Here is a 15442-nt window from a genome sequence, read left to right on the forward strand (position 1 = left end):
TTGGCAGTCATGAAATGCTAATGTCATTAAGGCTTAGTTGGCTGGATGGTGGATAATTTGGGATGAAGGACTGAGTTAATCTCCTGTCTGGCCACACCCTATTCTAGGTCATGGCACGCTGTCCGCTAAGCCACCGCTCATCCAAGCAGCTGATGCACATTTGTCTCTAGGCTCTGAAAGGAGTGGGCGTGGCAGCCATGCCACACATTAGTGCATGTCAGCCCACCTCTACACTTTCAGAGTAAAGAGCAGATTAAAGCAGCACTGTTTGATTGTTGTACATTAACCCAAACACCAGACTCCTCCCAGTAAAGGTGTCTGAACAATATGGTTTAGAAAGAACACTTTCAGAATATTAATGTCTGTAAAAACTATAATTTTGTAAACAGGCGATAACACACACTTCACGTTCTTCTGAGTTTCTAATAAAAATCCATCAATTTTCAGCTGCTTATCCGTTACCAGGTCGTGGGGGCAGCAGTCTCCATGACCACCACCCAGATCACACTGCACCGTACCAGCTCCGCTGAACCTTCCTGGTGAGTCCACTGGAAGGTACCAACCGCCCTAACTGGGATTCGAACCCTGGGGTTCCACACCAATGACAGAGACATTGCCTCTGGGCCAAAGCACCGCCTAATAAATATCATGTTTAAATATTATTTTTACTCTGTGTCCAATCACTAACTCCCCACTCCTATAATGTGTGATACTGGTTTGTCCATGGGTGTGAACAGGCAGCACGATTTATTTACAAAGTGCAAAAAAACAAATCATTAAAACTCACTGGGTCACAGGAACAAAGAGCAGCTCATCAGAACCATGATCCCACACAGCCAGGCCACCAGGTGACACCAGTGAGACTGATGACAGGGACACAGGTGTTTGTGATGACACTGATTAACTCCACACACACACAAGGGTGGAGGCCCATCATCCTGCTAATCCATGACCTAACACAAAATGACTCTCAACATGAGGCTCATGGTGACATAAACAGTGATGTCCCTAAATAAATTCCCCTCCACTACGACAGAACGTAAAGTTGGGTGTGTGTGTCCAGTCCACCTCTCCGTGTTGCCTTCATCAACATCCATGTGCCAGAATGTCACCATTGTGCAACATTTAGGAACACAGCTTTAGTTTACACCTGCATTTTTGCCATAAGCTAGAGGCTAAGCTAACCCTAGCTAGCTAAAGCTTTGTGTTTATTTTCTATCAACAGAAACAAATTTCATGAAAAACAAAATGTGATTTTTAATCCCACTGGATACAGGAGTATGTGCAGCTCTGTAGCAGGTAGATTAGATATAAAAGCTGTGCTGTTGTTCTCTGATAATATCTGTTTAAATCACCATTAGAAACCAACGTGTTTTTCCAGCTATACATTAACTGTTCCAGTTAAAGTGACTGACTCTCATGGTTTAATAGGTTTCAACAGGAGAGTGAACGGTTCGTAAATTCTATTTTTTTCAAACAGACAGTCCCGTCCCACAGTATAATCAGACGTTCGGACCTGAGACCACCCCTCAAACAGACACCCTGCCATTAGCCTTGAAACGAGGAGGCTGCGCCTTGAGTTAAGTCACTTTACGACAAGAGCTGTTTAAACACAAACCTAATCTCCGTCCTGGATTATATGGCTCTTTTGCTCCAGGGTTCAAGTTTCAGTGAAACAATCAGCAATCATCTTAAACTGGGCCTGGCCGTCATCAGCTCTGACAGGAAGTAGCCTCTCAGAGTTGCAGTTTCATTTCCATAACCCAGTCTCCTGCTCTGGAGCTGAGGCTGGAGTCCTGATGTATCGACGCCTCATTTTCTAAAGTTGTCTAAGTGAAGCTGTGAGAAAACTTTATGAAGAGTAAACGAGAGAGACTACAACCAGAATGTGTACAGATCAAGATCGAGTCTTTTGTTTATTTGGGGTCAAAGACGTATAGTTGGAGTCGTAAACTTAAAGTAACTTCCTACAACATATCTTTAAAAAAAATGACAAATTTAGACTGTGTCATGTGGCCCACATAAGGTGTTGAAAAGTGGTACATGTGAGTGGTCCACTCCTGTTTGCTGACTTTGATTCAGTCAGTATCAGTGGTCTAAAATAACATGAGTGGCTCACAGAGCTAACGTCTTCACCTGGTGCTGAACACTGAGCCCATATCTGCACACTACCTGGGCTGGCAATTCATTGCACAAAGTCTCAATAATGTGAAGGAATTCTGTGAATTTAAACGTGTTTGGACAAGTGAGTATCACTTGTTTGACTTTAAACATCACTGCAACACTTTTCACACTTTGAATTATTTCTCCGAGGGCATCGTCAAGTTCGTTTAATTTATTTAATCGCCTCAGATATTTCTAGGCTTATTTCTTAGTATTTTAATGAGTGACTATTACAAATATTCTGTGTATTTTTTACAGTTTGTTCTTTTGTTCCTGTACAAATGCTCAGTTATTGAAGTGAAAGTCGATCCAAATGAATAACGATGGAAATAGAAGCTGAAATATTTACCATGAACTGCCAAGTTCTCTGAATAAGGTGGATACCAGTTCAAATATGTGTGTGTGTGTGTGTGTGTGTGGAAGAACTCTACAGAACACTTCTTTTTTGTAACAAATTCTTTTTTATTACAACATCTGACATTTTTGACCATTTCTGGCAATGGTTTGTGGCAGAGTAACATGACAACTGGGACTTTTACAGAAGAATCTTGATCTACGGTTGAAGTCCAACACACTGACTGAATCACTGATGTTTTTCCTTCTGGTTTTTTCCCCTCTTTTTTAATAATTAAGAGACAAACGAAACAGTTCAACCGTAAATAAGCTCCCTTTGTGCATCTCAAGGTTAGGATGGTACTGGTTACATTGTTTTGTTCACTTTGTGTACGTACAAAATTAAAAAAAAGAAACAGTGTCAATTATTGTAGGGGGCTTTATATTTTGGCCAGCGTATAAACAAAGTTGTGCATTTCCGAAAAATTAGAATACGAAAATCAACAAGAACAAAAAAAAGCTCGACAACTCGGCTTTGGTGCAAAATGCAGCCGCACAGGAAATTGGATGTTTCCAAAGACACGGTGTCGCGTCTTCCCGTGGGCCTCTCCGCTGCACGTCCATGTTGGTAACGAAGACGTTTACACCTTCAAATCCCTTCTCCTCCGTCTCTCTGAAGACAATTTCTCTGCATCTCCCCAAGTGTCGGCGCAGTGATGGCGGGAAAGGGTTTTGAGGACTCCACTGATGGACGAAGTTCACTGTCCGTCCAGCAGGGGACGGTGTAGCAGCTCGGTTACATTTGTCGTTTTCGTAATTTCAGGTTACATAGTTATACAGCTAAAAAAAATGTGACTGAGAAACATTGCAATGCGGGAGGAGAATAAGGGGGTGGTGGTGGGGTGTACAGTGCATGACGAGGAGGGAGGGTCTTCACGACTTAGTGTCTGCCTTCTCCTGTTCGATGACTGTGGAGAGAGAGGGGGGAGGAGAGGGAGACGGCGGTGAGGAAACAAAAGTGATGTAACAGTTGTCACACACACACAAGTCACAGAGGCTAGGCTACATTATTAGGCTACATTATTGGGCTACATTATTGGGCTACATTATTAGGTTACATTATTAGGCTACATTATTGGGCTACATTATTAGGTTACATTATTAGGCTACATTATGGCATTATTACTATTTCACTGCTACTGCATCAGTTCTCAGGAAAAGATGCAGGGAAAAAAGTTTGCACTTGAGATCAGTGCCAAACTGTATAAACACCGTGTGAGCGACCACTCCCCTCTGTTCTGAGTCAAAATTATTTTTTTTAAAGATAAAAGATCAGATAATATGATAGAAAAATACAAAAAAAGAGTATTTAACATTTTCACACATATAGACAGATAAACAACTTATCTGTCTATTGTCTGCAAAGCCAATAATATCCTATGACAAATGTAACTATCCAAACTTACTATAAAAACTAGAATTTATTTCAGCTATTCTATGATTTTTTTTTTTACTCTCTAACCATCCACACATCCAGCAGCTCTTACTTTCTTTCGTTGGCAGAGGATTCTTCTCCTGGGTCTCTGTCTTCTTCAGTTTGCTCTTGTCAAACTTTTCCACCTCAGAGACGTCGGGCTTGTCACTCATGGTTGCGGATTAAGGTCTGGAGAAGTTGAGGAAATGGAAGGTGAAACATCTGCCGACCAGAAAAAGCTACCGTACGTGTGTGTGTGTGTGTGTGTATGGTCCAGTCCACATCTTCCTGTGTCTAAATAATCTCATATCCTGTGTAAATGGCTGGGACGTGACGTGCAGTTCTGTACTTGAAACCAGTAAAATCCCTAATGATTTTAAATGAGACTTTTCTCCAGGGGGTACATGGTCCACTGGGACTTTGTAATCAGTCTAAGGGCGTTGCCTAAAATCTCAGTGACCATAAAAGAAAAAAAAAATCTGACTAGTTGAGCTGAGTGCGCAGCCGCAGATCGAACTTCTCCCTCTGGCTCCTTTGTTCGCCTGGTGGCGGATGGGAGTGTGCACGCAGTCCGTTATTCAACACGCAGCTCCGGGGCAGAAGATGCTGCTCCACACAATGCACATGAATCCGTTCTCACATTTACATAACAATGCGCCTCCTGCGGCGGTGCGGACTGGGGACAATGTGCCGCGTTGGTTTATTCTGATCTATTATATTCAAATATTTCATTAGTCGTGTCCATCGTTTGTCCACTTGGTGAAAACTGTGTCCACATTCTTCCTGCATACACGCCACTTCCCCTCGAGCCTCGTTGCGCCATCATCAGGAACCACCGCCCAGTTTTCTGATCATTCATCCTCCACCTACAGCCAAGTCCAGCTCCGCACTTTAACATTCAATGCCAGAAAAAAGGAGGAGGACGGGGTCCTGAACGCACCACGGGCATTGTTTTGAATAACGGCACCAGGCGCTTGCAACTCCGGCATCACAAAGATGAGAGCGCTGTAACGCACGAGCGTGCGCGCGCCCACACACACACAATGGAGCGGGCGTGCACACGGCCAGGCTGTGGTCTTCTGTCACGTCCCTTGATACCGTCTTGGATCACTTCACATCATCGTGAGAATTTAAGTAAAACAAACTGTTTGGTTTAAGTCTATTGGTTTCTGCTTTGGCACGACAATCGGGCACTTTTCTAACGGTACTCAGATTGTGTGCGTGTGCGTGTGTGGGTGTGTGTGTGTGTGTGTGTGTGTGAGTGTAACTGGGGGACAAAGACAATGAGAGCAGGTTCTTACCGAGGTACAGGCTGAAGGCTGGACAGTCTCTACTCCGTGCGCCGCAGTAGTACTGGAGGATCTCTGCGCAAGCCTTACTTATAGTCAGAAATATGCTAATGACCGTGACATCATCAGCTGGCTCTCTTGCTCCCCCTAATGGAAAGACATGCCGTGGAATTTAAATCAAAATATTGACGAGCTTAACCAAACCCCGTCACAGTGAAGCGGTCAGAGGTTAAAAGTCTGTTATTTCATCTAAATGTATTATATATAGAAGCCATGCTATAAAAAATGTCGTTAAAAATAAGTTGAAACACATGTAATACAATACCATTAAAAATATAAAACTAATACAAATAATGACGAATGATGTCATTACAATAAGGGAAAATATAAAAGTAGTTGATCATAACAAAGGAAGTATCACATTTTTCAGTATCAAATATTTAGGGAGTAATATAACAGTTACATATGTACAAAAGAGATTGAAATATCCATGAAAATATAAATATAATTGTTTGGAAATAAAATAATTACCTGAAGACATCAATGCACTGAAAAAATGTATAGAAAAAGATGTAGAGACAGAGACAAAGGGGGAAATAAAAAAAATAGATAAACAGAATGATAAACTAGAGATATGATTTGAATCGTTAGGAAAAAACATATAGAGAGAATTTAATCTAAAAAATATAGATATCTGGGGTTATTGACTCGTTGCTATCGTATTATTAATTCTGTTGGTGTTGTTTGTTTTCTACCGAAAAAAAGTATTTTTTAAGCTCCTCCAAAGTGCCAATTATCATTCGTCTCACGTGAAGATGCAGATTTGTGCAAGAGGAGCGCCCTCTGGAGGACGACTAACGGACGTCGTGATTAAAATACAGCCCTGCATTTTCAGTCGATGCCGCTATGTTGGTGTCGATTCTGTCGGCCAACAGAAATATTTATTAAATACAAAATAATTAATTGTACAGCCTTGTGTAGAAACCTGGGTTCGTTTTCAGCACTGTGCCTCAGGAATAATGTCAACATCGCAGTTTTATAGAGCTACGAGCACCGGAAGTGACATGGGGGGATACTTGCCTAAAGATTTTACTTCCAGTTGTAATTTCGGTTGTTACAATGGAGTTTTTACAATAGAATTATGTTTTTATGCATGAGGAAAGTTTTGTTTTCCCTCTAAATCACCGTTAATGTCCGTCTTAATCACCGTTATCGAAACACTGAGGGGCTCGCTGAAAACCAAAATGTTGTTGCCAACTTCAGACTATTTTGGCCTTTTTCCACTGGCTTCAGTCATTCTAGACTACTTCTTTTTTTACTCAGTTTCTAGATAACTGTGCCACAGTTTATTTCTCACAAACTAACTATAACCTTAACATTGGGCTCACAGCAACATTTTAACCATTGTTTTTTTTCCAAATGTTAATGAATGCCAATTAGAATGGGTACTGAAGTTGTGGTCAACTTTAAGCTTTTCTAGGCCCACAGCTTTTTTGTTACCCTTTTTGCTGTTGTCTGTTCACAGGACGTAAAACCAGTGATTTATTTGAAAAATAGGTCATTTTAGTTGTATAAAATGCATAAAAGGACAGTCACTTCAATAACATACACTCAAATGGGACAGTGTCTTATTGTCAAAGCTTTATTGTCAAAGAAAAAGTTTGTAGCATTACATATTAAAAAAAGTCATGCTTTCTTACCAGTGATTTCTTCACTCTGCTTCCAGAACAAATGTGACCAACAATGACAGAATTTATATTTAAATGATTGTGACAATCTTAACATTTAGGCTCAATTATTTTATGACCTTTTTTTAAAGGTGAACAAAGCACCAGAAAACCTCACATCCATTACCAAGAGACCATCTAGAGAGTCAATAGGTTTAGGAATAGTTGAGTAGACATAAAGAGTAAGGGTGCCATACAGATTTACCACCAAAAGGTGGCAGCAGATCAAAGCAAAAGATAACAGACCATTCATTCATTAAAACAAAGCAGATGATTTGACTTGTGGTGCAGTTGTGTGTCAACAAACGTTACAATCAAGGTCAAAAGGTTTTAGGGCTTGTTGTTAGTTTTCACCTATTATTTTAACCCTTTCAGCAGAGTTCTATTTTTTCTAACATTTTTAAGTCATTCTTATTACTTTCCCCAAACAGAAGTAGCCAAGAAAATTCAAACCACATCTCCCAGTGGAATGCTTGATACTTTGAAAAACGGGTTCAAATAACACAAACATGTTAATACATGACATGCCCTTTGGTTACAGTGAAGACGAGGCCCCCCTGCTGTAATGGAAAGGAAAAAATAAGAAACAAAACGAGGCAAATAGATGAACATAAATACAAAAGCTGGTCTTCAGAAGAGGAAGTGACATTTTATAAATGTCCAGAGCAGAGATTTGTTGGAGAGACTTTTAATAGTCACCTCCTGAAGGCCATAGTAGCTGACACACAGAGAGAAAGCTGAAATGGTCCACACACTTGGTCCTTACAACGGTACGTGGCTGAAGAGGTAGGAAACTGACTCGCCATTGTGGGTTCTTCTGATGGCCTCCGCCAGGATCATAGAGATATCGATGACCTGGAGAACAACAATAACAAGTGTTAGAAATCAAGCAGCTCCCTCTAGTGTTTCATCAAATTAAAAGAATATTTTTTGGCTCTGAATTTTACACTACAGTAACTTAAAGATGAGCCACACTAACTTTAAAAGGCTAGGTATGTGATCATTTAGCAATTATGGCATCAAGTTAGCTAGAACAATTACTGGCTAGGTAGAATAACTAAAGGTTTGACAACAATAAATATGTACCTGTATTTTTGGGCATGCCTTCATCTTTTCCTCCTGTGGGATGGTGTTGGTCACCACCACGGCTTCAAAGGGAGCGTTATTAATGCGGGAGATGGCAGGGCCGGAGAAGATTCCATGAGTGAGAATGGCGTAGACCTTGACCGCTCCGGCGTCAATGAGCCTAAATGATAAAAACACACGAGAAGTTGGAAAATGCTACATCTGTTAACTAAAATTCAACCTTCAAGCTCAAAGACACGGACTTGTCTGCAGCGTGGCAGATAGTGCCGCAGGTGTCGGCCATGTCGTCCACAAGGATGGCTACACGGTCCTTGACGTCGCCCACCAGCACCATGCGGTCCACCTCGTTGGCCTTCTTCCTCTCTTTGTGGATGAGGGCGAAGTCCACATTGAGACGGTCAGCAATGGACGTCACACTGCAGGGGACAAGAGACAGAATTACACATGAAAACCCTACCCCTGTGGTTATATAAACCTGTGCATCCAACAGCACGAGCATGTGTGCCACTAACTCACCGTTTGGCTCCACCTGCGTCTGGAGACACAATGATGCAGTTCTTCCACTCTGGAATGTTTTCTCTGATCCACTGCAGGACTGCAGGCTCTGCGTACAGGTTGTCCACAGCGATGTCGAAAAAGCCCTTTGTTATGGAGAAATAAAAGTAAAAAAAATTTTCAATGTGCTGGAACAAACGAACCTAAACATTGTTGGACCAACCGATGAGGGAGCTGTTACATTAGCTCCAATAAAAGCAACATATGGTAGATTCAATGACCTGGTTAAGAACATGAGTTCAGATTCTTGGCTTAATTATTATGCACAGGGAATTGTTTTTTGTAATAAATGATAATAAACAAAACTATTTTTTAGACTACTTTTTGTTGTTTTATTTATTATTTATTTCTCGATTTATCAGTAAGTTCAAAAAGAGGCACCACTGTAATATTCATCCTTTAGAAGCACTGAGGCAGTGGTGGCTTGGTGGTTAAGGAAGCAAGGAAGAGTTGGATCCGGATGGTTTCAGGTTTGAGTCCACCAGCTGCCAAGTCTGCTCCCCGGGGCGCTTAAACTACCTGCTCACTTTGGTGATAGGTTTTAATGCAGAGGTCACAATGACAAGTAGTTCACCTTCCTTCTTTTCAAGCAGCTGAAGAATAAAGTTAATAATTATTTTAGTTTCCCTGCACCTGTTAGGTCAACAACTGGACTAAGGTTACAGGTGTGTGTGGGTTGGTTTTTTTTCACAGGCAAAATGTGGTTTCTGTTTATCGTTTGGTATATCAAGTCATACCATTTTGAAGTTGATCCTTACAAAGGGAAAACAAAGACATTAAGCCATTCAAGAGTCCTAGTTGACTTGTGGTTGTGCAAGATAAACAAACAAAAGTGATTTAAAAGTGCTCAACAGCACCACCAGTGGCTGTATGCTGCACTTACAGAGGAGTTTCTGCAGCAGCACTGTTGACTGACCTGTATCTGTGAGGCGTGCAGGTCCATGGTGATGATGTGATCAGCTCCCGCCACTGACAGCATGTTGGCCACCAGTTTGGCTGATATCGGAGCTCGACTCTGTCAGAAAACATCAAGGGAATCAGTTCAGAGGAGACGTGGGGGTACAGAGTTAGGACATACAGGGGGTCCTCGCCTTGCCTCACCTATGGCGCGACACAACTCGACTGAAACTTTTAAAAGAACTCTAAACTTCTAAAAAGAACTAACTTTTTGACTAGATTTCTTTCTTTTTTTTTTACAGCCATCTATCATTAAACAAACCCAGTGTTCTGTGGCTAACGGTTAGCAACTACCAACTCACTATGATCTTTCAGCTGATGGTCTGGCATGAAATGCACAAATAATGTTTTCTTTTCAAACATGTCCTTTTTTGCAAACGACACAAGTGTTGGTTGAAGAACAATTCAAAGTAGCGGAACATTTGACGTCAAGACGTCGCAAAAGTTTATGAAGCACAGAAAGTCAAGCTGGTGAGACTTTTAAACACGACACCTTTTTTCTTTTTTTCCAAAAGTCCAGTCAAGCAACTCACCAACATGTGAGGAAAGTGAGACGTTTCTGTGGAATGTACTGCATACTGACTGCATGTACATGTACAGACTGAGGTGAAGGACCGCCAGGGAAAGTCACTCAATGTTCAAAACTTTCCCCCAGGGTCAAAACAAAATCTACTTATTTTTCTTGGCCGTCGGTGTGTGGACCTGAGCTGATGTCACACAGAACACTGTAGCCTGAATCGAGACAATGACAATGACTGACAAGATGAAGCAGTTTGTTGACCTGCATGCTGGTATGCTATGCTAACACTCAGGTGCTGTTTCTCATTAATACATGCCTCAGGTGAGAGTTAAAATGTCAACCAGCAGTGTTGCTGTTTACGACCAACAGTTTGGTATTCATTCAGATGAGACGCTGCTCTTTAATATTTCTTCTTTGATGAAGTGCATCCAAAACCACATTTTGATAAGCAAGTAATGCAGACTTACTACCTTGTCTTTCTTGTCCTGCCTGGCGTAGGGGAAGCAAGGTATGACCGCAGTGACGCGGGACGAGGACGCAATCTTGCAGGCGTTGATCATGATCAGCAGCTCCATCAGGTTGTCGTTGATCTCACCGCAGCCGCTCTGCACGATGTAGACGTCTTCGCCACGGACGCTCTCCCCAATTTCCACACTGTGCACAGACAGAAGACCCAGGGCTTAATACAGAACATAACACTGTGACTTGAAGAGGCTCAAAGCTTTGGTTCCTTCAACAGGTTAAATGATTCAGGTAAAATGTCTTCATGCATAGCTGTTGCTTCTGTCTGAAGTCATTTCCTCTGGATCTTGCATGTAGTTTTTATATGGGCAGATGGCACATACTGATCTACGCCACCAGGAGGAAAAGTGTAACGGCTTTTTTGTGCATGCTGTGATGACGTAATCCTGTGTAATCCTCCATGACCAACTCTCTGGGTGTAAACAGCAGAGATTACTGAACACTTTTACACATGTGGGTGACTTCATGTTATTGTACCAAGTACTGATTTGCCACACAATATTAATAAAGATGTGATTTTAGAATATTTTAAAATGCTACAATATTGTCAAATTTGATTACAATTATTGTAAGGTCATTTAAACCCAGTATGACAATGACTTACAAATAACTGGCACAACTGCAGAAAATAAAGGCTGGGGGGGGGGGGGGGGGGGGGGGGGGGGGGGGGGGGGGGGGGGTCAGACACCATTTAAGGCCATAGTTGAATGCATCAAGTCACTTCCTGTTTCTTTGTCACTTGCTCATAATGCAGCAATATGCTGAAAGACCAATGTTGCCATCAAATATCTGCCCAATACCTGGCAGCTTCTCTACTAAATGCCTTTCCTGGCACAAAATGTCAGATTTTATTAGTCCTGGGACCACCACTAGGGGGCCAGGAAAACATGGGGATGAGGTATTACATATAAATTGAGATATTGACACAGAATGGTGACAGTACTCCAACCTTAAATTACACTAATACAGAAGTAAAAATGTATAAACATTCACGTTTATAACCCAGCCTGGATGCCAAGTTTACATCCATCAAATGAAGTTATGAAAGCTGAGCAAAATACATGTGCATTCATTCTCTCTCTTCTCCTGCATGCATCTAGGACAGGAGAACAGAGGAATAAAAAGGGCGCCCTCTAAATGTAACACATTTTTGAACCCTCGCAGAAAAGGTCACTTACACACAAACTATGAACTGTGTGTGGAACTCGTCTCTTCTGCAGATGACCACCAGACGATTCAGTTGTCACTGAAGGAAAACCACAGCTCTTACACGCCCGCGACAGAGTAAAAAATAAAAATTGTATGAAATCTCTATGAAACAACACAGGAGGCGCTGTTTTATGTCTATTTTCATAATCCCTTATAGAAAGAACTTAGTCTTACTGTAAAATCTAAGGAAGGGAATTGCACTGTAGAAAACCTGAAGGATTTAAAATAGAGCTTAATAATCAAACCATAATCATGACTTTTCAGAAGCACCACTCGGTCGTGGGCAGATGTGTCTAAAAATGTAGGAGTTGCTGTGTAGGCCCGTGCACCTCCAGCACACTGTTGAACTCTTCAGCAATCTCAAGGCGCTGAGATTTTTTGCTGCGAGGTTAAAGAATGGGGTTAAGAATTCTACAGAACTGACCATCAGCAGCTTTGTAACATAGCGACTGTTTTGGAGAAACTATTATCACTCCTGATTTGCAGCATCTATGGAGCCATAAAAAGGGACAGCAGCAATATTTATAAAATGTGATTTTTGTGGAGACACCACAGCCCTTTCAACTGGTGACCAGTGGGTTGATGAGTTTGTCATGTTGTACATTCTCTACTTGCCAGTAGAATCTGTATAATCTTTAAATACATATGATTATGTAAATCTTTTAAATGTAACCATACACAAACAAGAACTACATTTAACTTCCAGACTTGTGATCTCTCTTGGTCAATCTCTGACCACTTCAGTGAAGCTGTACACCATACAAGTGTTCTTATTACACCAGTTCTGTTTTTTTTTTTTATTGAAACTCCACTTTGAAAACTTAACACCTGCATTCCCTCTTCAAATAAGACAATTTGTCATCAAGGATGCTCAGTTTTCTCTAAGTTTAGGATAAACTCATCTAACTTTACTACGTCACTACTGCTTTTGGTTTTCATTGCAGCTCTGTCATTATTGAATTTGACAAATAACAAAAATTAAATATTAGACAAAGGGGCAGCACTAATGTTAAAAATAATCTTCACAAGTAGACACCACATACTTTTCTGAATAATTTAAAATAATACATTTTTATAATTATGTAAATACATTTTTTTTAGGAAATTCATGCAAAAGAAAATCCTTCTGCTAAACATATGGCATTTCTAGTCTCTCCTTCTACTAAATGATCAACGTAGCTATAAACTATTTTATTCCCAGGACTCTACTCCCACCATCTCACCCTCCATCACCTGACAAAGTCTGCAGCAGAACTGTGAGAAGATCTGTTATCAGTATACTGCTCCCACCTCCCCCATTAGTGGAGGAGTGTGAAAATAATTTTTGTTTTGCAACATGTGTCACCCAAACAGCTGCTTTCCCTGGAGAGAAAACCACCACAAGACTGATCAACAGTATTCTCGGCATGGAGTGCTGTGGATCAAGCCAACAGCGGGAGAGAAGGTCAACCAGAATACAAACGGATCACGACCCATTTACCACCATAGGAAAATTTCTCGGATAAAATGCAACGGACAAATTGCAGGACACTGTAATACAGAATCTGTTAACATGGACAAAGACCTGAATACCGTCCTGTTGGAGGTTTAAAACAAGCTGCCTGACCTTAATTATGTCAGTGGGGAACAGTCCAATAACAGCAGAAATGTGACCATATGCAGTGCATGTGATCCAAAGTAACCAACATAATAGACCAAACATGTCAAGCAGCAGTAAGAAGACTTTTTTCTACAAATGTCTTGAAGGTTTACCAACACCACTGTCTCCACAACACAACTTTACAAATGACATAACACCAGAAATACTGGTTTACCAGATTCATAGGACAACTCTCTATATGCGGGTGTCCAGAGGTAACCACTTAGTGCAAATTGTGGCAAACTGTAATTCATTAGCATTATCCACTTACGAACAACTCGGCTGACCCCGGTCTCTGTTACGGTTATGGATCTAGCTTTGCATCTGGTCAAAACACTACTCAAAAGAAACACATTCATTTACTATTGGGGCCCAGTGTTTACATAATTAGTATATAGCCCTTAGTACATACAGTATGACACACAGTAGACTGTATGTGGCAGAAATAATACTACTGGTAGGCTAAAAGCTAAATATAGCCTTCCATTATATTTTTTAAATGTACATATTGGACAAATTCTGGCAATATCCTAAAGATGTTGATTTATATTCAAGTTAAAAACTGTATTGTCAGTCTTGTATATGACCTGGTTAAAATAATCCTAACTTTCTCAATAGTTGTACTAATGACTATTAACAAAACACACTACCAACAGAAGCAAAAAGGGGATAAATCAGACATAAGGGTGTTTAACATCTTACTAGTTTTTTTTTTATTCTGAAGTGCACCGAGTACAGTAGAACCTGTAGTACTAACAAATCCATACCTGCGACAATAAAAGTATGTTTATTTCCAATAGCTGCTCAAACTTATTAAAAATTCCGCCTTTACGTCCAGGTGTGACGTGATATTGTGTTAACCCCTGAAAATGTTTCCACTTCATATAGTGTGCATCTTCTAACTCAACTTCACAGCGTGACAAAACCAAGTCTTTCCTGTTCGTCTTTTTACACAACACTTTTTATTCGCCGTGTTATATCGCCATTTATGTCCCAATCACTTTCACTGTAGCAACATAGCTAAAAAAAAAGTGGCCTCCTCCACTTACAAAAGTTAGCATTTCTAGCATAGCCATCATGACATAGTTAACGGTTCAAAACGGTTTCATCACGTTGTAACAACGCTGTTCATGACAGAATTAAATTTTATTTTACTTGTTTCTAAACCTGGTCACGCGAGAACCAACTAAATATCGCAAATAATCCAAATAAAGAGGCTTTAATTTGACAGCATACGGCGCATCCGTTAGCCACATGCTAACTCTGTAGCCTACTGTGTTTACATGTGGCTAACGAGTCACGTGGAGTCGTAAACTACAGTTAGCTTCCGTGGCGCTACCATGAACAAGTTCGATGTGCAGCGTCTAACACGTACCATACGACAAAACACCAAAAAGTAAAATCGTGCTCTCACCATGTCTCCTGGTTGCTAAACTTCTTGGTGATCACTTTCCCGAGCTCCAAACCCAAGCGATCGGCCACTTTCTGGGACAGGTCGTGGTGGGAGCTCCCGCTAAAAAGCACGATGTTCGGCATGTTGAATAGTAAATCGCCCGCGTTGGTAAGAAAAATAAATGGCAAATTAAAGAATATAAAAAGAAAGTCTGTCAAGCGGTATCCCCAAGAAAGGGAACAGAAACGAGGGGAGCGGGTTAGTTATTGTTGCAGAGCGAACATCGCACTGGTGCAGCAGCAGCCGAGCCGCAGACAGAGAGGAAATAAGAGGCCAATGTTTGTAGGGTAAAGAGGAGAGATCCGTCCTCATTGGACAGATCCGTGTTCCCTAACAGCAGCAACACTGCGCAACGACTGTCCAAACTCATCTGACGAGAGAAGCTCTAAACAAATACCACGAGCAAGTCGTGTATCCTGGGATTAACAGACAACTATTACGTTTTTTAGAGCAGAACTCGCATTTATACTTCGTGCAAATTCCGTTATCTTTTGTTTTGCATTTTAGATGCGTGA

General features: G+C 41.0%; 2 protein-coding genes across 3 annotated transcripts; both read right to left on the reverse strand.

Annotated features, from left to right (window-relative positions):
• Positions 1–2601: 2601 nt before the first annotated feature.
• LOC103389531 (thymosin beta-4) lies at positions 2602–5425 on the reverse strand. Its single transcript, XM_008324975.3, has 3 exons — positions 5272–5425; positions 4044–4159; positions 2602–3464 (listed from the first exon to the last, which is right to left on the reverse strand). Exons 2-3 carry the CDS (start codon positions 4141–4143, stop codon positions 3430–3432), a joined length of 135 nt encoding a protein of 44 aa, XP_008323197.1. The 5' UTR covers positions 4144–4159; positions 5272–5425; the 3' UTR covers positions 2602–3429.
• A 1460-nt stretch (positions 5426–6885) lies between these two features.
• Positions 6886–15234, reverse strand: LOC103389530 (ribose-phosphate pyrophosphokinase 2). 2 transcript variants are annotated; one of them, XM_008324972.3, is made up of 7 exons: positions 14889–15234; positions 10572–10758; positions 9544–9642; positions 8589–8713; positions 8315–8488; positions 8073–8232; positions 6886–7841 (listed from the first exon to the last, which is right to left on the reverse strand). In XM_008324972.3, exons 1-7 carry the CDS (start codon positions 15008–15010, stop codon positions 7749–7751), a joined length of 960 nt encoding a protein of 319 aa, XP_008323194.1. In that variant the 5' UTR covers positions 15011–15234; the 3' UTR covers positions 6886–7748. The 2 variants fall into 2 exon arrangements, with proteins under 2 accessions (XP_008323194.1, XP_008323195.1); XM_008324973.3 differs by having other exon boundaries at positions 10575–10758; positions 14889–15227.
• Between the last annotated feature and the right edge of the window lie 208 nt (positions 15235–15442).

This window comes from Cynoglossus semilaevis, chromosome 14 (genome assembly GCF_000523025.1).
Source record: "Cynoglossus semilaevis isolate Cse_v1.0 chromosome 14, Cse_v1.0, whole genome shotgun sequence".
Classification (NCBI taxonomy): domain Eukaryota; kingdom Metazoa; phylum Chordata; class Actinopteri; order Pleuronectiformes; family Cynoglossidae; genus Cynoglossus; species Cynoglossus semilaevis.